Source organism: Prunus persica, chromosome G8 (genome assembly GCF_000346465.2).
Source record: "Prunus persica cultivar Lovell chromosome G8, Prunus_persica_NCBIv2, whole genome shotgun sequence".
Lineage (NCBI taxonomy): Eukaryota > Viridiplantae > Streptophyta > Magnoliopsida > Rosales > Rosaceae > Prunus > Prunus persica.
Genome location: NC_034016.1, coordinates 8657065 through 8680564, shown reverse-complemented (window position 1 = coordinate 8680564; position 23500 = coordinate 8657065). Strand labels below are relative to the sequence as shown.

Below are 23500 nucleotides of genomic sequence, written 5' to 3'. Positions count from 1 at the left end.
ATCTAGCCATGAAAAATGGAAGAAAAGAAGGAAATGAGATGGTTGAAAATAGGAGTCCTCTACTAAAACAACTGCGGGAAAAGCTTAGAGCTCCCAAAACCTTGTTTTTGTGCGATTGGGTAGAGAGAATTTCACCAAATAGGATGAGTCAAAGGAAGAGAAGAGAAATGAAAGGAAAGACTTGGCCAAATTGGATAGAAACTATTAGGGTTTCTTGGAAATGATGAGCTTCCAGCGGCTATAAATGAAGCACCTCCTGCCCAACAACCACACCCACTACTTCACCACTAGCTACAACACATATCCAGAAAGCAAGTTTCATCTCTCATCCCAGAAACCTCTGCAATTTCGAGCCCCAATTCCTTCATCTCTTCCATTTTCTTTTCTGGTAAACTGTTCCAGAGCTTGACATAGCCACCGTCAAGCTACCGGAAACTACTCAACACACCCATTATTCCCCCATCTCTCTCTCTCTCTCTCTCTCTCTCTCTTTAACAAACCTGCTTAGAATCCCTTCCCCTTATCCTTAGAACCCCTGTTTCTTATAGGAACTCACAGTTCTCTCTCTCTTTAATGCTAAACTCATGACTACTTTACTTCCATGCCACAAGTTTCTCATACCAAGCTAAGAATCTACCTGTAAACAACTGTTAGTTTTGCTGGTGAAGGTAACCAATGTGCTTCCTAAGGCTCAGCAACCCTTTCGAAGCATTCTTGGGGTTTGATTATTGAACTCAGACCCATGGGCAATTTTCACACATTTGGCTCTTTACAGCAGTCTATGCCCGCAGTAACTGCCGGAACGAAAAAGTCCCCACAAGGAGGAATGCCCAAAAAAAAAAAAAAAAACCAACGCGGACTGCATGATCAGGTTTTCCCTCAATAAGCAGGACATGATAGGACCCAAGCAGAATATGTGGGAACCTAATTAAATCAAACCCTAGGTCAAATAATTCCTACCATTTGGGGATTATTTGACCAAATTGGGAGTCAATCAACCTAATTAGGAGTTACTCAATTTAATTGGGAATTATCCAATTAAATTGAACGTTACCTAATTAGGTTGAGATTTGATTTGGTTAATTACCACGATCCCCAATTAAATGAGAACTTACCTAATTGAATCGGGATTTGATTTGATACCTACCACAATTAGGGATTTGATTTACCCTAATAAATCAAATCCCAAATTAATCAAATCAATCCCAAAAAGGGGAGGAATAATTCCCTTCCATCTACGGAATTATTCCTCAGAAACCCTAGCCTCCTAGACTACTATAAAAGCATAGCCATACACAAGGGTTGAGGTACGTCAGAATTACTACTAAAATCTCTACAGAAAATTCCTCTCAAACCCTAGCCACCTCTTCTCTTTCTCTCTTTTACATAAGGCTCCGGCCGCCCGATTTATATTATAAACACATCCCGTACCTTATTTTAGCTATCGTTTCTCTAAAGATCGATTGAACTAACTTAGGCATCGGAGGGTCTTTGGCCAACACCCCCCGGGTGTGGTCTTTTACTCCGATCTGTTTTGCAGGGAGAAAGAGAGGCGAAGAAGACGAAGGAATCTTGGGCGAATATTCTCCCGTGAGATTATTTGCACAAACAAATTGGTGCTTTCATTGAGAGCACGAGGTATACTCAACGCGTGCTCAAGGAATCCGTTCCTCCTATTTTCCAATCCACCGAAGCCTTCCAAACAACCATGGTTGGAAGCATGAGCACGAGAGGCAAAGCCGCCGCGATGGCTAGATCCGCGACGAACCAAAGCCACTCTACCCACGATCCCGCGATCGACATAGTGGCACCGCCACCTCTCACCACCGCACCGGCCACTGCCGCCGAACATGGCGGGACTTCCCATCAAGGTGGACTCGTTACCACCGCCGACCTAGGGCCGGTCTTGGAGCAACTCCAAGCATTCCCTCCATTGCCTCCACGCGCGACGCACGCTCCTGCATACACCTCCAATGAAAACCTAGCCCGTGTGCAGTTGGGCTCCACACACTTCTCTCCTCCTGATCCACGAAGTCAAGCAGACCTTAATCTAAGAGTTGACCAGCTAGCTCAGAGAATGGAAGACCAAACCGATCTAATGAGGCAGCTCATCAACCAAATAGGCTTTGCTCAAAACCTTGGCCTTGGACAACCAGGCGAGGAGAGAAGGATGGACGAACGCGCCGGCAGACGACTCGACGTCTGTGCCCGCTTGGGCCCGCAGGGAGATGTACATCAAAGGCTAGGCCCCCAAGGAGGTCGGCCAAACAACCATCGCAACGAGGATCGCGAAGAAAGGCGTTCAGCTGTCAACTCACAGAGAAGCACTCTCGAAAGGCTAGGCCCCCAGGGAGGCCAGTTGGACAACCCTCACAATGAGGACCATGAGGAAAGACGCTCCGTTACTCACTCTCGGAGAACCAATTCTCGTCGACAAGCTACAGAGAATCTTTCGCAGGCGCAGTCCACCAACACTCCAACTAGGCAGCCCAGGCGAGAAGGTCGACCCTCAGAGGACAATGAGGAAGTCAGTCAATATCGTGGAGGTCGCCAACGTAACCGACCAGCAATGTGCGCAAAAGCTTCCTAAGACTTCGAGACTTGAAGACCGGAGGAAACTTCAAGGATTCACTACGTAAGGAGATGGACTAGGTGAGCTTTACGCCTTTCACCCTTGATATCGAGCAGGCCGCTCACCCGAAGCGATTCTCGACGCCCTCGTTCATACACTTCAAAGGGGATTCCGATCCCGAGAGCCACTTAAAACACTTCAAAAATGTTATGATCCTCCACCAGGCTGACGACGCACTAATGTGCAAGGTATTTACGATAACCTTGCGAGGAGCAGCACAAGACTGGTTCCACACCCTACCATCCAGGTCGATCAGCAGCTTCAAGGAGCTAGCTTACGTCTTCACCAAAGAATACACCTCTTACCGGACAATCAAGAAGAACCCTGACCACCTGTACAACCTGGGCAAGAAGTCTGACGAATCCCTTCGAGATTACATCAAGAGATTCAAGGCAGAAAAGGCGAACATTGTAGGATGTGACGACCGAATCGCGTCCTCCGCTTTCAAGAAAGGCCTTCCAGCTGAGCACGACTTGTACCGCGAGCTGACTATCACTCCCAGCCAGACTCTGGCAAAGGTCTACGCGACTGCGGAACGCTACGCGCTCTGGGATGACGACCGAATCGCCGCAAAGAAGTCTACAAAGCAGGAAGATCAGCCAACTAAGCGGGCAGGCCAAAGAGGCGACGATTTTAACAACCGAAACAAAGACAAGCGCAGGTCGCACCCAAAAAGGGAGGCTACGGCAGGAGAGAACTATACCAAGTTCACCATCCCCATACATCAAATCTTAGCCCAAGTGAAGAATAAACCTTGGGTAAGAAGACCACCACCCTTGAAGGGAGATCCGGACAAGAGGGACACTAGTAAATACTGTGCCTTCCATGGGACGTACGGACACACGACGAACAACTGCTTCGCTTAGAAAGCGCATCTTGAAGAACTCGTGAGGGAAGGCCACTGCACTGAATTCGTTGCGAAGCAGGCCATCCAACGGATTGAAGATCGAGACACCGCCAAGGAGCCGCCTCAGAAGGTCATAAGGATTAACACAATCCTAGCCGACTCCGAGGAGTCTGGGCTGACCAAAAAGGAAAATAAGAGGAAGATCAAACAGGCCACTGTGATCTCTCAAGTCTCGACCGACCTTCCACTAGCAGAAGACGATCCTATGATCGGCTTCCAAAAGAAAGATCTGATCAGCCTCGACATGCCACATAACGACGCCCTTGTCATCAGCATTCAAATCGCTCAGGCCATGGTCGACCGAATCCATGCAGATGAGGGCAGCGCAGCCAATATCCTACAATTGGCGGTCATCCAACAGATGGGCTTGGAGACAAAGATCAACAAGTTAGCTAGATCGCTGACTGGCTTTAATGGTGCAACAACGGTTACCGTGGGCACGATAGACCTCGACGTCTACTCCCCACCTGTGATCAGCCTGCAAACATTCATGGTCATTAATGAGGTCTCACCCTATAACGGCATCCTGGGCAGACCATGGATTGGCAAGATCAATGCCATCACCTCCGCCACACATCAGAAAATTCGATACCAATCCCTGGGGGCGGTGTCAGCCAAATCAACAGCGATCAAGCAATGGCGAGGAAATGCTCCACCCAAGGGCTGAAGAAAGGCAAACAAGCTCAGTTTCTCCCTGTGAGCCAGGCAGATCTGGAGGAGGTAGAGCAACCGAATCTTGCTATCTTATAGCAATCAAAGCGTCAGGACCAAGCCGAGGAAATCCGTCCAGAGCTCTTTTCGGAAGAAGGATGGAAACCCGAGGAGGACGTCGAGTTAATACCCTTGGATCCTGACCAGCCCGACAGGAAAGCGAGGATTGGCTCGCGCTTAAGCCCATAAGAAAAGGTGGAGCTTACCACATTCCTCCAGAGCAACAAAGACATGTTCGCATGGTCGCCATCAGACATGCCTGGCATCGACCCAAACATCATCTGTCATCGACTCCACGTCAACCCCGGGTGCAAGCCAGTGGCGCAGAAGAGACGCAACTTCGCACCCGAGCGAGTCGCTATCATCGAAGCCGAGATTGACAAACTCCTAGCTGCCGGCTTCATCGAAGAGGTCTCCTACTCAGAATGGCTTGCCAACGTTGTCTTGGTGGCAAAACAAGAAAAGGGCCAATGGAGAGTTTGCGTCGATTACACAGACCTCAACAAGGCATGCCCTAAAGACAACTTCCCATTGCCGAGAATCGACCAATTCATGGATTCCACTTCTGGCAATCAGCTGCTCAGCTTCATGGACGCCTACTCCGACTATAACCAAATCCTGATGCACGAGGATGACAAGGCTAAAACTTTTTTCATCATCGAGAGAGGGACCTACTGCTACAAGGTCATGCCCTTTGGGCTGAAGAACGCCGGAGCAACCTATCAAAGGCTTGTAAATAAAATCTTCAAGGAGCAGATCGGCAAAACTATGGAGGTCTACGTGGATGACATGCTGGTCAAAGCCCCAAAACGTGCAGATCACATTGTAAATCTTGCTGAGTCATTCAGCTTGCTCCGCCAATATCGCATGAAGTTGAATCCAAGTAAATGCACGTTTGGTGTATTTTTCGGCCGATTCTTGGGATACCTAGTCAAGCAACGAGGTATCGAGGCACACCCACGCCAAATCAAAGCGATTCTCGAGATGAAATCGCCCTCCACGGTGAAGGAAATACAAAGTCTGACGGGCAGAGCAGCGGCCCTCAACTGATTCCTCTCGAGATCAACTGACAAGTGCAGACCATTCTTCAAAGCTTTGAAGAAAGGACAAAGAGACAAATGGGACGAGGAGTGCGAAGTAGCTTTCCAGAGTCTGAAGACTTACCTCACCTCACCTCCTCTGCTTTCAAAGCCAGTCCCTAGGGAGGACTTGTTTGTATACCTGGCAGTGTCCAACTCAGCTATCAGTTCAGCTTTCATCCGAGAAGAGCTGGGGGCCCAACATCTGGTATTCTACACGTCAAAAGCTCTCCTCGATGCAGAAACTCGCTACCCAAAGTTGGAGAAACTTATTTTGGCTCTTGTAGTTTCTGCGAGAAAGCTGCGACCCTACTACCAAGCTCATCGAGTCATCGTCATGACCGACTTTCCTTTGAGATCAATCCTCCACAGCCCTGATGCTTCTCAGTGACTCATGAAGTGGGCTATAGAGCTAAGCCAATATGACCTCCTCTACTGGCCAAAAACTACAATAAGAGCCCAGGCTTTAGCAGACTTCGTCGTAGAATTCACCCCGTCAGCCGAAAAAGAGAAGTTGGTCAACCAAAAGAAGGAAAGTTCAAAAGCAGACGGGACCTCCGCAGAACCTAGCCAACCCAGAGACATGTGGCAGTTGCTCGTAGAAGGAGCGTCGAACGAAAAAGGAGTTGGAGCAGGGATCGTCATCACCACCCCGGATGGAACCCTGTTGGAGCAAGCTATTACGCTTGGCTTCCCGGCCTCGAACAACGAGGCAGAATACGAGGCATTGCTCGCCGGCCTGCGCTTGGCAAAAGAGCTCGCAATCAAACAGCTAGCCATCTACTCAGACTCACAATTGATCACAAATCAAGCCTCAGGTGAATACATGGCAAAGCACCCAAGGATGATCTTGTACCTTGACAAAGTCCAAGAGCTATTAAAGGCATTTCCCACCTTCACCATCCAACAAGTGCCCCAGGCAGAGAACGCTCATGCAGACGCACTGGCAAGCCTAGGATCAGCGCTGGATACCCAGTTCAGACGCTCCATCCCAGTCGAACACCTTGACCGACCAAGCATTGAAGAAATAGAGCGAATCGATACCATGAAGATTGACGAGGACCCCAGCTGGCAAGACCTCATCATCGACTATTTGACGAATGGAAACCTGCCAACGGAGAAGTCCGAAGCTAGAAAGGTCCAGCAGAAGGCCGCGAGATACTATATGCACGGCAACAAGCTCATCCGCAGATCATACTCCGGCCCTCATCTCACTTGCATAAAGTACCCTCAAACACTTGAGGTTCTCTGTAAAATTCACGACGGCGAGTGTGGCAACCACTCTGGGGGCAGGTCGCTCGCCCAGAAAGCTCTAAACATAGGCTACTTCTGGCCTACCATGCGTTACAACTCCGCTGAATATGTCAAGAAGTGTGATCGCTGTCAGCGATACAAGCCGATCCCTAACCTGCCTGCCGAAGTCTATCATCCGCAAAACAGTCCATGGCCGTTTATGCAATGGGCCATCGACCTAGTGGGTCCCTTGCCACCAGCGCCCGCCAAGAAAGAAATGATGATCGTCGCCACCGACTACTTTACTAAATGGATCGAGGCCGAAGCTCAATCCTCTACTAAAGAAGCCGATGTGGAGCGATTCATCTGAAGAAACATCATATGCCGGTTTGGCTGCCCACAGTCGCTGGTTACCGACAATGGCTCACAGTTCATTGGCAAGCAGATCACCGCCTTTTTTGCGAAATACAAGATCAAGCAGCACTTGTCCACCCCGAGGTATCCACAAGGAAATGGACAAGCCGAGGCATCCAACAAAGTCATATTGGACTGCTTGAACAAAAGGCTGGAAGGCGCCGAAGGAAAATGGGTGGATGAACTCCCGGAGTACTATGGGCTTATCGCACCACCAAACGAAGATCGACTGGTGAAACCTCATTCTCCCTCGCCTATGGAACAGAAGCGATCATACCACCTCACATCACTGTCCCCTCCATAAGCTTGGAAGTGGGCAGTGTTGATCAGAACTCCGAGCAGATAAGGCTCAACCTCGACTTACTTGAAGGCGAACGGGAGAAGACCATTATCCGGGTCGCCTCCTATCAGCAACAGTTGAAGTCTTACCACGACAAGAGAGCTAAGGTCAGGCAGTTTCAACCAGGTGACCTCGTGCTAAAAAAGGCTTTCATTACTGCACCGAGGCAATGGTCAAAAAAGATGAATCCTAACTGGGAGGGTCCTTACATGATCAGCCGGTCTGGGGGCAGAGGAAGCTACACACTCGACACTATGGAGGGGAAGGAAATACCACGAAAATGGAATGCTCACCATCTTCGAAAGTATTATCCGTAGCACCTCCTCCTGACTGCCAGAAGTTCTAAGTTTTGTACCAAGTTGTTTCTATTTTCGAATAAAGGACTGTAATCTTATGAATATCAATATAAGTTCAGTTTCTCATTCCAAAATGTCTCATCTGCCCACGAAACACAACATTTGCCCATAAGCAGCATCCTTCGGGAGACGCAGGGTACGCTAGGAATTTCCTAAGGGAGATATCCAGGTTCCTATCCGTTTCCTAAGGGAAGCAGGATAGTCACACAGTTACCCATAAGGAGCGTCCTAAGGGAGACGCAGGGTGACGACAAAACGCGTCCGTTTGGAGACGTAGCCCGCTAAAAAAGCGTCCTAAGGGAGACGCAGGGTGCACCAGGAGTTTCTTAAAAGGGGGTCGCCATGCTTCCTGCGGAAAATATCCAGGTTCCTATCCGTTTCCTAAGGGAGGCAGGATAGTTACACAGTTGCCCATAAGGAGCGTCCTAAGGGAGAAGCAGGGTGACGACAAAACGCGTCCGTTTGGAGACGTAGCCCGCTAAAAAAAGCGTCCTAAAGAAGACGCAGGGTGCGCTAGGAGGTTCTTAAAAGGGGGTCGCCATGCTTCCTGCGGGAAATATCCAGGTTCCTATCCGTTTCCTAAGGGAGGTAGGATAATCATGTAGTTGCCCATAAGTAGCGTCCTACGGGAGACGCAGGGCGACGACCAAGGCATCCTATGGGATGTGCAGAATACACCCGGAGTCTCTCAAGGGGGACCCTGGTGCTTGCCAACTTCCTAAGGGGAATCATCCTACGGGATGTGCAGAACACACCCGGAGTCTCTCAAGGGGGACCCTGTGCTTGCCAACTTCCTAAAGGGAATCATCCTACGGGATGTGCAGAACACACCCGGAGTCTCTCAAGGGGGACCCTGGTGCTTGCCAACTTCCTAAAGGGAATCATCCTACGGGATGTGCAGAACACACCCGGAGTCTCTCAAGGGGGACCCTAGTGCTTGCCAACTCCCTAAGGGGAACCATCCTACGGGACGTGCAGAATACACCCGGAGTCTCTCAAGGGGGACCCTGATACTCGCCAACTTCCTAAGGAAAATCATCCTAGAGATGTGCAGAACACACCCGGAGTCTCTCAAGGGGGACCCTGGTGCTCACCAACTTCCTAAGGAGAAATCATCCTACGAGATATGCAGTGCATGCCCGGAGTCCTTCAAGAGGGGACCCTAATACTCACAAATCTCTAAAGGAGGACGTGCAATAGAGGTGTCAAACGGGCCGTGCCGGGCCGGCCCAACCCATTTAAACTCGTGCCTTTAATGTATTCGTGCCGTGCCGTGCCGGCCCATTTAATTTATCGGGCCGTGCCGTGCTGGCCCATTTAGTAAAATCATTGATCCCAGCCCGGCCCAAAGCCCAAGTCCATATTGAAACGGGCCGTGCCGTGCTTGGGCCGTGCCCGTGCTCGTGCTCGGGCCATACTCGGGCCCAAGAACAAGCCCATTTAATTTGAATTTTTTTTACTTGATTTTTTTTTTCCCACTAGATAATTAAAATTATAAACATAAAACATATAACTAGAAGCAAGGAATGATGAACTATTTGAAAACATTAATAATCAAACATCCAAACAATATGAAAAAGGTGGAGGGCAAAAATGTGGCCTCGTTAAAACCTTGCCTTAAAAAACCCCCAAATGAGGAAAATCCGGTGAAGGAAAAAGAGTACCACTACCCTCCCAAATTACACAAAAAGGAAAATAAAATTAATCTAGGACACCGGGTAAAATATCAGCATTTGTCATCTCACGTTCCTGCATCAGTCAACCGAAAAAAAAATTTAATTATTTTCTGGAGTAAAATAAGATACTTAGAGCATCATAAATCTTCAAAAAGACATGCAGTCTGATCATCAACATACAAACCTGTAATTAAAGGTGGATCTGGCCCTCGTGTACTATGCAATATAGCAGTCCCAGATAACACAGTGATGAACCCTCAAAGTTTTGACGCTATGCTGGTCACGCTTTGACCAGAATAATCCTACCAAAAGATTACATACATTAGATTTATAACAAAGACTCACACACAAACACAACATGTTCACGTGATGATACTTTAAACATTATTGCACTGGCAAATATTGTAAAAGAGGTGAACATAGCATAATAGATAGGAGAAACAATTGCTGTGTTGAAAGTATCCAATGCCTGCAACCACACCAGAGTGAGAAACCAGCTAAAAAGTTCACCCGATTTCCAAGCTAGAAGAAATTAACAAAAATTCAAACTTGGAAAGACAGATCTCGCTAAAAAAAGTGGAACTCCAACCATTATTTAAGTAGGTATTTTGTTTGCTTAATAAGTTTGAGTATCAACATACAGCAAAAACAAAGTACCAACCTCAACAAACTTCATTAAGGGAACTTGTGCTGTCATCTTCAAAATATGAGAGATCTTCATCTACAAAACTTTGAGTTCGAAAATCAGCATCTTCCCAATCCTTCAAACACATAAGTGCCTCGCATATTTGAGGAGTAAGCCTCGTCCTCTTTTCGTCCAGCACACGACCACCTGCACTAAAAGCAGACTCTGAAGCTACTGTGGACACCGGAGTTGTTAGTACATCACGTGCCATAATGGAAAGCACAGGAAAGTTTTTTTCATGTGCTTTCCACCAATCCAAAATATTGAAATTATTTCTTTCTTCCTCAGTCATAAATTCAACAAATTCAGTATCCAAATACTTAAAAACTTCAGTACGAGAACTTATTACACTCTTTTGTTTTCCTTTGCTAGCAAGCATACCAAAAATAGCTGCACTACTAGATGAAGATGAACCAAATAAATGAACAGTTGGAGCACTTTGTGTAGCTATTGTACCAACACTATATTTCTTCTTATACAACAAATAAGTATCATTGAATGTCTTCTGAATATTGGATATTGTAAGTGGTAAACTAATTGATAAATTTCTTGAAATTTCAGTCAATATTACTTCCAAACCACTTACTTTAATTCTGGGATCCATTATTGCACCAAAACAAAAAGTATAAGGAATCTCTGTCCAATACTTTTTATATTTAGTTTCCATTTCTCAAAATATTTGTAAAATTACATGTAGTATCAAATCTGTATTTAGCAAAGGTAGCACTAATTGAAAATAAATCATGAAGTGCAATAGGAGATGTCGGATAATAAACACCAGAACAGTTACACGTAGCATCATAAAAAACTTTGAAAAAGTCCACCAAAGCAAAGCATACATTCCACTCTTCATCCCTCAACAGATTGTCATTCATTTTATTATTGTAATAAAAATTGATGACATTGGTGTAACCTTTACAACTTTTAAGCATGTGATAAGTTGAGTTCCAACGAATACGGATGTCTTTTTTCAATTTTATAGGTTTCAAGCCATGAGACATACAAAGGTGAGCAAAGTCTTGCTGCCTAGAGCTACTAGAAGAAATATAACCAATAGCATCCCTAATCAATTGAAGCTGGGTTTGAATAACTTTTAATCCATCTTGCACCATTAGATTAATTATATGACACACACACCTCATATGAAAAAATTTTCCTCCGTAAGGAGGATGTAAAACATGTTTAAATTGCTCAATAGCAGAAGAATTATTGGAAGCATTGTCAAAAGTAATAGAAAATATTTTATGAGTAATGTTATACTCCTTAAACACATTCATCATAGCATGAAAAATAGAACTACCAGTATGTGGAAATTCAAGAAGACGAAATGCAATAATTCTTTTCTGCAACAACCAATTTTCATCAATATAATGGGCAGTAACACAAATAAAAGGCAAATTATTACCACCATCCCACATGTCAGAAGTCACAGCAATAGAACCCTTTAAATTAGAGAAAACATTTATCAATTTTTTCTTTTCTTCATCATAAAGTTTCACAACATCACTCCTATTAGTATTGCGAGAAACTTTCTTAAATTCTGGTTGCAAAGCCACTTGAACAAATCTTTCGAAACAACGATTTTCAGCAAAACGAAAAGGCAATTCAGCACATGCAATAAATCTAGCTAACTCAACTCTCATTTTAGCTTGAGAGTACTTAAATGAAGAGATTCCAGTATTTGCAGATAGTTGAGACTGCCTAGCATGATTATGACCATTTTTTTTAAGACATGCATTAAAATGCCTATGAAGATGCCCAGTACCATTTGTAGTTTTACAAGTCAAAGCATGTTTGCAATAAATACACACAGCCTTTGGAAGAATAGTCCCATCATCAAGTTTTTGGTCACAAACTTTAAAATGTTTCCAAACTTCAGAAGTTTTTTTTCTTTTTTTAACCTCAGTTTGATCAATGTTTTCTTCTTGAGTGTTTGATTCAAGAGGCATATTAGCATGCATAGGTTGCTCCACATCATTAGAGGTTAAGTTATTCTCATTATTAGGCATGTCATCAGGATTAAGATGTTCAAAATTATTATCATAATGCTCACCAAAATCAATATAATCTCGAGGATCCATTAACAGAAAAAATAAATAAAAATAAAAATACCTCCCTTGGTGATTACAATAGAATTTCACGCCCTCAAATACTTGTTAAAAATGCACACCTCAGAACGTTGGCTGCATTAAAAATACACGCATCAGCAAAACAAAAACAATATGTTATAGTTCAAGATTTACGATTAAATCAATGATAGCATCCCACAAAACAATATGTTATTGTTCAAGCTTGTTAACATCTAAATCCTTTAAAAGTAGCAACACATTCATAAACAATTGGAACACATAAAGGAAAACAGAAACACACAAGTCCTACTCAACTTTGGTCTGTAATACCAATTTATTTTCTTTTGGGGTGTCGACATTGAATATGTTTTCCCGCTGTTCATGACTAATTATTAAGAATAAAATTTGTATCGCATTATTTTAAATAGAAAATTAACAACAATGGCACTGGAAAAAGAAGAAGAAAGAGAATGGCAGTTGCATGTTCTCTCTCTATTATTAAACCGACATTCCTGTGTGTAATAGGTCAACAAGATGAAGTTATATAAAGATGGGAAGAATAATAGAAACATTCTTATTATATACAAAAAGAGAGAAACGTTCTCTTAACATTGCTTGATGCATAAATCAAATCAAATGGTGTTTGATCTGCAAAATGTTTCATTCAATTATGAGCAACTACTATTATCTATATCAATGAATTCAAGAAAAATTTCACTATATACAACTCTCTATCCGGCTTTCTGTCAAATTTATTCTCAATGGGGTTAATGTGTTGAGCTTTTTATACATAATCTATTAATTATATTGAGCTTTTATACAAGTCCTACTCAACTTCTATCTGTAAAACCAATTTGAGCTTCTTCTATCTTTCAGATTCCAATTAACAGACTCGGTATTATGATCTTTTTGGGGTTAATGTATATAAGAACTCTCTCAAAAAGACTAAGAAAAGAATGTTTGAAAATCCAAACCAGATACTTACCATTCAATTGGACTGAATCTTCCTTCTTGTCTCCCAATTTGAACATAGAAGGTAAAATCTGCAAAACTCACACCAAAAAATCAAAAAATTTAGACTGTTGTCTTTGATAAATAATTAAAAAATAAAAATAAAAACAAGCTCAGACCCTACAATCAATGTTTCTCACAAAGTTTGAGCAACCAAATATAGAAACTATACGGTTAAAGCTCTTACCTTGTAAATCCAATTCTGTAGTATCAGAGAAAGCACGTAAGCCGCCAAATACAAGTATCGCAACAGTAACAGCACAAAAGAATTGATCGTTCGCAAGCTATTTAGATGCCTCCAACACAGGTTTTGGGTTTTTATGATGCTATATGGATCTTCCAACACAGATTTGGGGTTTTTATAATTGGGGGTATTTCCTAAAGATTTATGATATATTGGAAGACGAAGAGGAGATGCAGAAATCGAGAGGAAGAGGAGGAGACGCTGCTTTGTTTTCATTGCTTCTTCACGAATCACGCATGGCTCCTAGAGTCTAGACGCTTTGAGTTTGAGTCCAACTCCAACTCTCCAACTCCAAATCTATTTGTTATGTCATCAAGGCTGGGTGGTTGTTTATCAAGTGTTTTTATTAAGTCACTTAAGTCTGCCGGTAAGTAATTGGTCATTGCATCAATTTTTTATATTTTTTATTTTATTTTATTTACTTGCTGTTCCAAGTTCCAACTTGGTAGTGAAAAAATGCAGTAGATGATTTAAGTGGGCTCGGGCTCGTGTCGTGCTTGGAGCGGGCTCGGGCTCGTGCCGTGCTTGGAGCGGGCTCGGGCTAAGCCCGTCTCATGTCGGGCCACGGGCCGGCCCGGTCCATTGGACCTTTTTTTAAATCCCAGCCCGGTCCAAGCTTTCATGCCGTGCCGAGCACGGCCCATTAATATTCGTGCTCGTGCCGTGCCGTGCCTCATTTAAATGGGCTGGACTCGTGCCGTGCTGGGCCGGCCCGACCCGTTTGACACCTCTAACGTGCAATCAAAACATAGGCTGGTTACTCAAGCAGTTCACAAGTCAAATATGCAAGTTGAAGTTGGAAAATGCAACTGAAATTTCCATAACAAACAGACCAACCGGCCAAGTTTAACGAAAAGAAGATGGTCAAATAAAGACCAATTATTCTAAAAAAGCAAACTACAAAAGCTGAAAAGAAACAAAAAAGAGTCTTCGTCTACTTGGAGACGCCAACAGAAGACTTTTAAGCTGCAGCCTCTTCGGCATCCACCTGACTAGCTACGTCTTCAGCAACTCCATCGGCCTAAACCGTGACATCTGCCATCATCTCGTCTACTGCGTCTACCTCCGCTTCATCCTCTCCGGTTACTTACTCTTCAATTCCCCCTTCCATAGGGGGTGAGTCGGGGTAGAGCATCTCGATGTCTACATCGTCAATCGCATACAAGGAATCAGTCCCATTTGCGCAATGCAGGTAGCCCAACTTGTACGCATCTATGGTGGCTTCAGACTTGGATTCTTTAGCAGACTTATGATAGGCATGAAATCTAGCCAGGAGTTTGTCATAGCTAAGGGAGATGTCCGCATTCTTATGCTCAAGACGAAAGAAGGCATCTTTTCGACTAGCCAAATCAGCAGCGGAAGAGTTGAGCTCAGAATCCTTCTCGGTAAGGGAGCTTTTCAGCCCAGATATCATCGCCCTTAAATTAGACGTCTTCTTCTCATAGCGGGCCCGCTCGGCGGAAAGCTAGCTGGCCAATTCAGCATTCTTCTTCTCCAACCTACTGAGCTGGGCAGAAGAGGGGGCAACAGCAGATGAGTTCCGAATAGTCTCAGCAGCAAAAATCAGTCCTTTTTGAATCAGACGGATGTGATCGACCAACTCAGCACAGGACGACGGATTTGATAGGAAGTTCGTCTTGAGCAGATCAGATATGCATGCATCCCCTACAGAGCTAGGCTTGTTCACCTTAGGACCAACTGCCGACATGGAGGAAGAACCCTTAACCCGGGCAGATGACTCTCTCATCTTCTTAGCCTCCGCTAACTTCATCTCCAGAGGAGTCAATAATGCTGGATCATGAGCAGACCTCCCGTTTCGATCTCCATCTTTTGACCGATGCAGACGACTTGAACTTCTAGGAGGAATGTCTGCATCTCTTTGACGCTCGACAGAACTAGGTCGGGCACGAGCTGTTTCACGAAACATATCATGGTTGTCGAGCGTGTCAGCAGGAGGCTCGGGTGGAACACCCCGAATACCGCACATACCACCAACCTTCGTGCTATCTGCACCCACGAGATGCTTGACCCTGGCAGATGATGAGGGAGTAGACCCCACTTGAGTCTTCTTAGCAGAAGGAAGCCTTGGTTTCTTCCTCGATGGAGACCCATCCTTCGCATGCGAAGAAGTAGCTTCACCTCTTGAAGATTTGGCAGCAACTTTTCTCTTTGAGAGAGATTCAGCAGAACATTCTTCCTGTCCGCCAAGCAGATCATCAGGGTCAGGACCGTTCTGCTTCCACCTTTCGACGTCCTCGGCAGGGGGCAAACCACCGTCTTCCTCCCGGTACTCACTCAACAGCCAGCGCCACTCGCGAAACCTTAGAGGGATGTTCAAAGCACGACGGACCTTAGCCATGTCCGGCCCAAGCTCCAATTGCTTGCTGATGTCACTCACTGCAAGCAGAAGACAGAAGTTAGTCAGCGCCACTTCAAGAAATTCAAAAAAAAGGAGCGCATCAAAAATTGCAAAGAGACATACCATCGCAATAGGTGATGGGAACAAGTGGGCCGTCACCAACGTCGCCTTCCCACCGTCCGCTGACCTCCAACACGTCGTCATGCCAAGCATGATCCCCTTGACTAAGACTGTTAAACAGCTTGGCTTTGTAAACGCGAACTTGGGCATACTGCTCGAAGTGCCTCACTTCGAAGAAATAAAAGAACCCTCGCACCGTCAGCTCCAACATGAAGAAATGACTCAGATTCTCAAAGCACATGATCGCCCGGTAAGCATTTGGAGTACACTGGCTCGGAGCACACCCCATGGCGCAGAACACCTCCTTGAAAAGCTTTGACAGCGGGAATTTGAAGCCCAAGGAGAAGTAAAAAAGGACAGAAGGTGATGATCCTAGCATCAAGGTCATTCGCATCCACCAAAGGCTCGTTGTCCTTCCGAGACTTCAATAGCTTAACCCGCACGTCATCTGGAATGGCAGACGCATAAGCAGCTCGCCACTTTTGGAACTGAGCATCAATCGTGACGCGATGCAAGTTGGCCACAAACTTCTTGCTATGCACTATAGAGCCTCCCCATAAATACAAAGGGACCTAAGAACTTGGAGCCTTGCTACCATCTACGGAAGACATGGTTAATGAACAAGTAGCTGCTGCAAAGAAAAAAATTCTACATGTTAGAATGCAAAAAAAAATAAATAAAAAAATAGCAGCAGCAGCAAACAGGAAAAAAGAAAAAATTGAAGCTGCTTAGATCAGCCCAGGTCAAAGGGAATCAGCCCAGCAGCAGCTCCAGCACGCAGCCCAGCAGAAGTCGCGGCCCAACTCGCGCCTCTAGCCCAGCACGCATCAGCCAGGCCCATCGACTTCATCCAGCGCACGGCCCAGCTAGCGCCTCCAGCCCAGCGCGCATTGGCCAGGCCAATCGACTCCATCCAGCACGCGGCCCAGCTCGCTCCAGCCCAGCACGCTTCTTCCGCCTGGCCCGCTCGCTCCACACGCGCAGCCCGCGCCCAGTGCGAAGGCCCAGCTCGAGTCCACGTCGCGCCAAGCCCAGCTCCACCACTCCTTGCGCGAGCCCACGATCCGCACCAGGTCAGAAGCCTTTAGGCCTCCATGCTCGAGCCCAAGATGTGCAACCCCCAACCTGCTGACCTGCCAACGCCTCCAGCTATGCTCCAAGGCATAGACGTGCACTCCTTTCAGCTTCCACCTTTAGACTAGAAGGCATGATCCAAGCTGCCAAAAATCGGAACAAAGACAAAATATATATATATATAACCCAAGTCTAATTACCTTGGGTGTACGATGAAGGCAAGAGCTCAAGAAGAAGGGAAAAATTCTCCAAAGCTTACTCTCTCTCACTAATGAAATCGGAAAAGGGTTTTGGATGTGAAGAATAAATTGGAGGAGCCCTACATTTATAAGGATAAAAATTCCTTGACCTACAAGGAATCGCAAATTCTTTCCAACCTGGGAGTTCATAAAATTGGCAAGTCAAACACCTCCTCTACGCAGGAGCCCAAGTCCACGAAGGAAGCCCAGTTACAGCTGGACAGCCCAACGGATAATTTACATCTCCTACATGCCACCACGCGCCATGCAGAAGCTGGGGGGCATTTGTGGGAACACTACTACAAAAAGTGAAAAAGACGACCCGAAAACAACGACGGTCTAAGTGAAAACCGTCGTGGTTTATAAAAAGACGACGGTTCTAAAAACACCGTCGTGTAATACAACCTTAGACAACTAAAAAATGGAGTTTCAAATGGCTGTTCAAAAATAACGACGTACATAATTAAACAACCGACGTCTATTTGAAACAGATTTCCGCAGTGTAAAATCAATGCCAACAAAGAACGGCAGAAGTTATGAATCGACCGACGTAGAAAGTAAAGACGACGATTTCAATAAAAACTGCCGTTTTTACTCATAAAATAACACGACGAGGTTTTCGTATAAGACGCCGTATAATTACAAACAAATCCACGGCTTTAAAATATAAAATATCGCCGTATTAAATTAATTTACAACGACGGAAAATATAAATATATCGACGTCATTCTCGTATAGTTCTACGACGTTATCTTTAAATCGTACAATAAAATTTATCGTCGTATTTATTCATTTTATACGTCGTACCTTTAATTTTAACGGTCGTCTTAATAAGAATTTTTGTTAACAATTTTTTTCTTTGATTTTCTTATCCTACGGCGGTAGATCTACTTAATGACAAGAATTGAAATAACCACGACGGTTTATATAGAACACCGCCGACATAATCAGATTTGTCTGAGATCCCAAGGGTTACGAAATCTTACCAGATGGAACTCTGTTCCACATCATAATCTTAACAGATGACACAGATTTGCAAATATTGCGTCGTGTTAGTTTACAAATTCTAGAACATTAATTTCCCTCATTTTAAATTTCCTCGGGAAAGAAAAATCTATTTATCACGCTTTGGAATTGAAAACTAAAACTGAAAGAATACGGGAAAAAAAACTCTATTTATAATTTAAAATTAAAATCCACGTCGGTTGTAGTACACTTAACGACGTTTAACAAAATAATCTACGTCGGTAATTATAAATCTACCGCCATCTTAACTTAATATAGACGACGAGAAAAGACGACGGTAGAACAGAAAACCACCGTTGTTTCAGTTTCTTTAACATATCTTTCTGCAGGACTTGTGTAGTTCAAAGCATTGACAATGTCTTCATCATATCTCCCAGAAACTACTGATTCAATTGCTCATGCTTTAGAGGCCATCTGAAGCCATTTCTATTCTTTATCGCATTCTTGAAACCCATCTTCTTCTTCTGAAGCTCTACGGATAAAGGAAGAGGCTATCACAAATCCGACGGATCTTCTTAGGCAAGAAAATCAAGCAGAGGATCAGGCACATCTGATCTTCAGATTTCCCTGAGAAGCGAACTTTCCTTCGACAGCGAGTGGAGGCCAGGCTTGCATCTCTTTTGATGGAAAGCAAGGAGTATTCAGAAGCACTAAGTGTCCTATCAGGCTTGATCAAGGAAGTGAGAAGGCTAGTTGACAAGCTTCTTCTTGTGGACATATATTTGATGCGAGTAAGAGAGGAAGAACTTGGAACCTTAAATGTAAACCGAAAATGAATGAAAGCGACAAATTTATAGAATAAATTTTTAAAACCAACGGCGGTCCTTACAAAACAACCGCCGTTTAAATTGTAAAATCAACGTCGGTATGATCGACGTATATTACAAAAATCCACGTCGGTAAATTAATAAAAACGACGTGTTAAATAATCTACCATGACGCGAGTTATTACTTATGTACTTTAATTTTTGAGTTTACTACGACGGTACCTACAAACTACTGTCGTATTTATTTACCACGTCCGAAGTTAAATGTACCGTCGTATTTTGTAATTTATACGTCGTAGTTATATGTAACCGCCGTATTATTTTTTTGAAATGGTTTTATATGTAAGCAACTTTTCGTCTACTTGACTTACACATTTGTTGTTTTTATATTCTTATTTTATTTAAATCTGTCATCCAAAAAAGAAACTTTACATATTGCAGAATATTAATTTCCTTCGTTTTAAATTTCCTCCGGAAAAAAAACTCTATTTATAACGCACTGTAATTGAAAAATAAACTGAAAGGTCACGGAAAAAAAAATTATATTCATAATTTAAAAATTAAAATCCACGTCGGTTATATTAAACCTAACGACGTTAAATGAAATGATTCCACGTCGAACGAAAAATATTGCGTCGTGTTAGTTAAAAACGACGTAGTTAAATGTAACCGCCGTATTATTTTTTTGAAATGGTTTTATATGTAAGCAACTTTTCGACTTACACATGCACTGTGAAATCAAATTCTGAAAGATTTCGTTGAAATGCCAAACCCGATTAAAAATTTCAATCTCCCAGAGAAACCTTTTCGTCTTTTTTCCTTGTCAGAGCATTGTCAGAGTTTCTCTGAACTTAAACATCGATCATCTTCCTCTTGCTTTCATTGCACGCAAAAGGTAAGCTTTCATTTTCACTATTTTGGTTACTGTTTTGCATGCTCATACGTTTTTTGTTTGAAAAATCTTTTTACCTTTTTTCTGGCCAAAATCATTTTACTTCTTTCCAAGTTTGATAAAATATACAGACAAAGAGAGAAAGTTTCCAACTTTGAAGACAACTACATCAACTAAATAAGACGACGGTAGACCACGACGGTTCGTCAGTTGTTCTAGCGTCGTCTGAAAATTGACAAAGTTGTTTTTAAAATAATAGTCTTTTTTTATATGCTTGTTTAATTGCAGGTTTGATTTCTCTGAACAATGGTTTTTGTTTTTCCCTTATTTGATAAAATATAAAGAAAAAGAAACTAGGGTTGGTATCTAATATAGACGACAAAATATCTTATTGTTTTACGTCGTGTGAATGTTAATACCACGACGGTGTATTACTATTGACGTCGTATGAACATAAATACCACGACGTTATATAAATAATAGTTTACCACGACGGTGTATTACTATTGACGTCGTGTGAACATATATACCACGACGTTATATAAATAATGGTTTTAAACATTTATTACGTCTGAGATTATTTCATTGCGTCGTCTAAAATCATATCATACGTCGTATTTTTTTAATACCGTCGTTTGTGTTCTTAATGTTTTTCTGAAATATTTTCACTTGCAGTTTTGTCTGTTAAAATGGTTTCTCAACAACAAACTAAGGATTCTGGCTCCAAGAAGCTTGGAATGGTAGCTCCTCAAGACAAGTCTTCGAAGGAGATGAAGTCTTCGAAGAAGATGAAGTTTGCTTCATCATCTGCTGAGACAGAACAAACCAGCCAGACAACAATCTCTGATGATTCAAAGATTGGTCGAGGTATGAGCACAATGCCTCGTGTTGTGAAGAGAAAGCTTCAGAAACTGAGGCCAATTGTTGAGTACAATAAAAGGGGGAAAGGTGTTGGCCAAGCACATATTGAGATGCAGTCGTATATTGGTGTGTTGGCACGCTCCAGGATCCCACTTGTGGACAAGAAATGGTCCCAAATCCCCAAGGATATAAAGGAGCAGATTTGGGAAGCAGTTGACATGGCTTTTGTCATAGGCCAAGGGGGCAAGACCTCTGTTTTAGCTTCTGCTTCCAAGAAATGGAAGGATTTCAAGTCTACACTAACGAGGCATTATATCCTTCCATACACCAATGACAGGGAGAAATTAAGCCAACCCCCTGAAACATATAAATTCATAGAGAAAGCACAATGGGATGCCTTTGTAGCTTCAAGGCTATCCAAAGATTTTGAGTCTGTGCATTCTCAACATGCACAGATTAGGGAGAAACTCGAGTACAATCATCGATTGTCTCGAAAAGGATATGCTGGATTGGAGGATCAATTGGAGGAAACCATGCCTGGGGTAGAAATTGATCGATCTACCTTATGGAAGAGAGCTAGACAGGACAAACATGGTAACATCCCTGATCCAAAGGTGGCAGAGAAAGCAAAATTAATTGTAAGCCTACTATCACTCTGTTTTAAATTTTTATTAAACTGTGAATTATTCTTATTACGTCGTATGTTATATTTTTCGTCGTGTGAATGATATTACCACGTCGAAAAGTTTTTAAAAACGTCGTTAAAGGTCTAAATAGGAATCACTACTAATTTTCTGTAATTATAGCATAAGACGTCGGTGGTTCATTTTCGCGTCGTGTGAATGATATTACCACGTCGAAACTTTTTTAAAAACGTCGTTAACGGTCTAAATAGGAATCACTACTCTGTTTTCTTTAATTATAGCATAAGACGTCGGTTGTTTATTCATTTCGTCGTTTTAAATAAATAACCACGTCGGTATAACTACCGTCGTGATAAGTTATAATAACGTCGGTTTATACGTTATTGCGTCGTGTGAAATTATATAATACGTCGTTTGTACATAAATAACCGTCGTGTGTTTTTTTGTTTATCTTTTTTTAGGATGAATTGCAGAAACAAGTCTCGGAAGGCAAAGTCAGAGTAGATGGCAGCAATGATGTGCTGACCATGGCTTTGGGCCCCGAGCATCCAGGCAGACTGAGGGAGTTGGTGCTGGTGTTTCCCCAAGGCAATATTTCAATTTGCCCAAACCACAGAGGGTGAGCTTTGACGACCGTTTGAAGGACAGTTTAAGAGTTCTCCTTCAAGAAGAGACTAAAAAGATGGAGGCTAAGGCAAGGGAAGAGGCCTTAAGGATGGAGGCTAGGACAAAACAATTGGTAGAGGCTGAGAGGGAGCATTTCCTGAGTCAGCTTTCCCAATTAATTCCCAATTTTGATCCAAGCATGCTTAAACCAAGAATTAGCCAAAGCCCCAAAAATCCAATGTCTGACAAAGCTAGCTGCTCTGGAGGTGATGTGAGATCCCTACATTTGGAGGATGATACTGCCAAAATGGGGAAACATCAGCCAGATGAAGAGAAGGAAGAAGAAAAAAGAGATGAAGAGAAGGAAGAAGAAAAGGAGAAAGAAGATGAAGAAAAGCATGACGACAAGGTATGTTCACATAACTTTGCCTTTTTTATTTGTTTTTCAAAATTTCAGACGTCGATATTTTTATTTAATCCGTCGTTTGTTTAAAACTTAGACGGCGGACTTTTTTTAAGACGTAATAAAATATTTAAACGACGGTTTTTGCACCGTCGTTTAAATGGTTTCAGACGACGCTTTATTAATAAAACCGTCGTCTTTATTGAATTACCACGACAGTTTTTTCACCGTCGTTTAAATCCTTTTAAGACGACGTTTTATTCCTTAAACCGTCGTCTTTATTGAATTACCACGTCATTTTTTTTATTTCTTTAAACAGGTTATTGAAGTTGGTGCTTATTCAAATATGGAGGCGCCATCTTCTTTAAAAACCCTTTGTCGTTTTGTGGAAACGACACTCCTGCCTGAGGATAAGACACTCCAATTTACAATTGATAAGGAGGTGTTTGGTGGTGAGCGCGATACCTTCCTCCTGCCTGAAGATATTACACAATTTGCAGGCATGGAAGAAATTGGAGCTACTGTATTGGCTGTATATATGAGGTTTGTACTTCTAAGATAATAACTCGTTGGTTTATATATTGCGTCGTCTTAACTAACTAACCACGTCGTCTTAACTAACTACCGTCGTGATAAATATATTATAACGTCCTTATCTATTTCAGTACGTCGTGTGAAATATTATAATACGTCGTTTTTTTATACATAACCGTCGTGTTTGTTTTTGCTGACTTGTTTATATTATTTTATGTATTTAGGTACTTACACGATGTTTTGAAACAAGCCAATATATCTACTTTATTTCGTCGTGTGAAATACTATAATACGTCGTTTTTGTAAATAACCGTCGTTTTTATATTAATTTTGTGCAGCCGTCATTGGATCTTGCTGATTGTAAGAGCAAAGAAGGAGACCGTCTATTTTCTGGATCCTCTGCCAGGTCATCGTGTGGTCGACGAAGAGGCGAAAAACATCGTGAACAGTGCTTTAAAAATATATAATACCCACATAGGCCGAGCAGGACGTAAAAATGTAATTTGGAAAACTCTCTCAGGCACACCAAAGCAACCCAGCAATGTCGAATGCGGGTATTATGTGATGCGCTTCATGAGGGACATCATCATGGATCCTTCCTTGGGGTTTGAGAATAAG

The 23500-nt window shown here is 43.1% G+C and overlaps 2 protein-coding genes and 1 long non-coding RNA gene across 3 annotated transcripts; 2 read left to right on the top strand and 1 right to left on the bottom strand.

The window, feature by feature from the left end:
- LOC109950824 lies at positions 2171-4206 on the top strand. The gene is made up of 3 exons (XM_020570959.1): positions 2171-2527; positions 2689-3390; positions 3499-4206. The coding sequence occupies exons 1-3, from the start codon at positions 2171-2173 to the stop codon at positions 4204-4206; spliced, it is 1767 nt and encodes a 588-aa protein (XP_020426548.1).
- Positions 5724-7633, top strand: LOC109950823. The gene is made up of 3 exons (XM_020570958.1): positions 5724-6803; positions 6966-7208; positions 7307-7633. Exons 1-3 carry the CDS (start codon positions 5724-5726, stop codon positions 7631-7633), a joined length of 1650 nt encoding a protein of 549 aa, XP_020426547.1.
- On the bottom strand, positions 9334-10162 carry LOC109950547. Its single transcript, XR_002272781.1, has 3 exons — positions 10010-10162; positions 9533-9650; positions 9334-9421 (listed from the first exon to the last, which is right to left on the bottom strand). It is a non-coding gene; the product is annotated as an uncharacterized LOC109950547 (long non-coding RNA).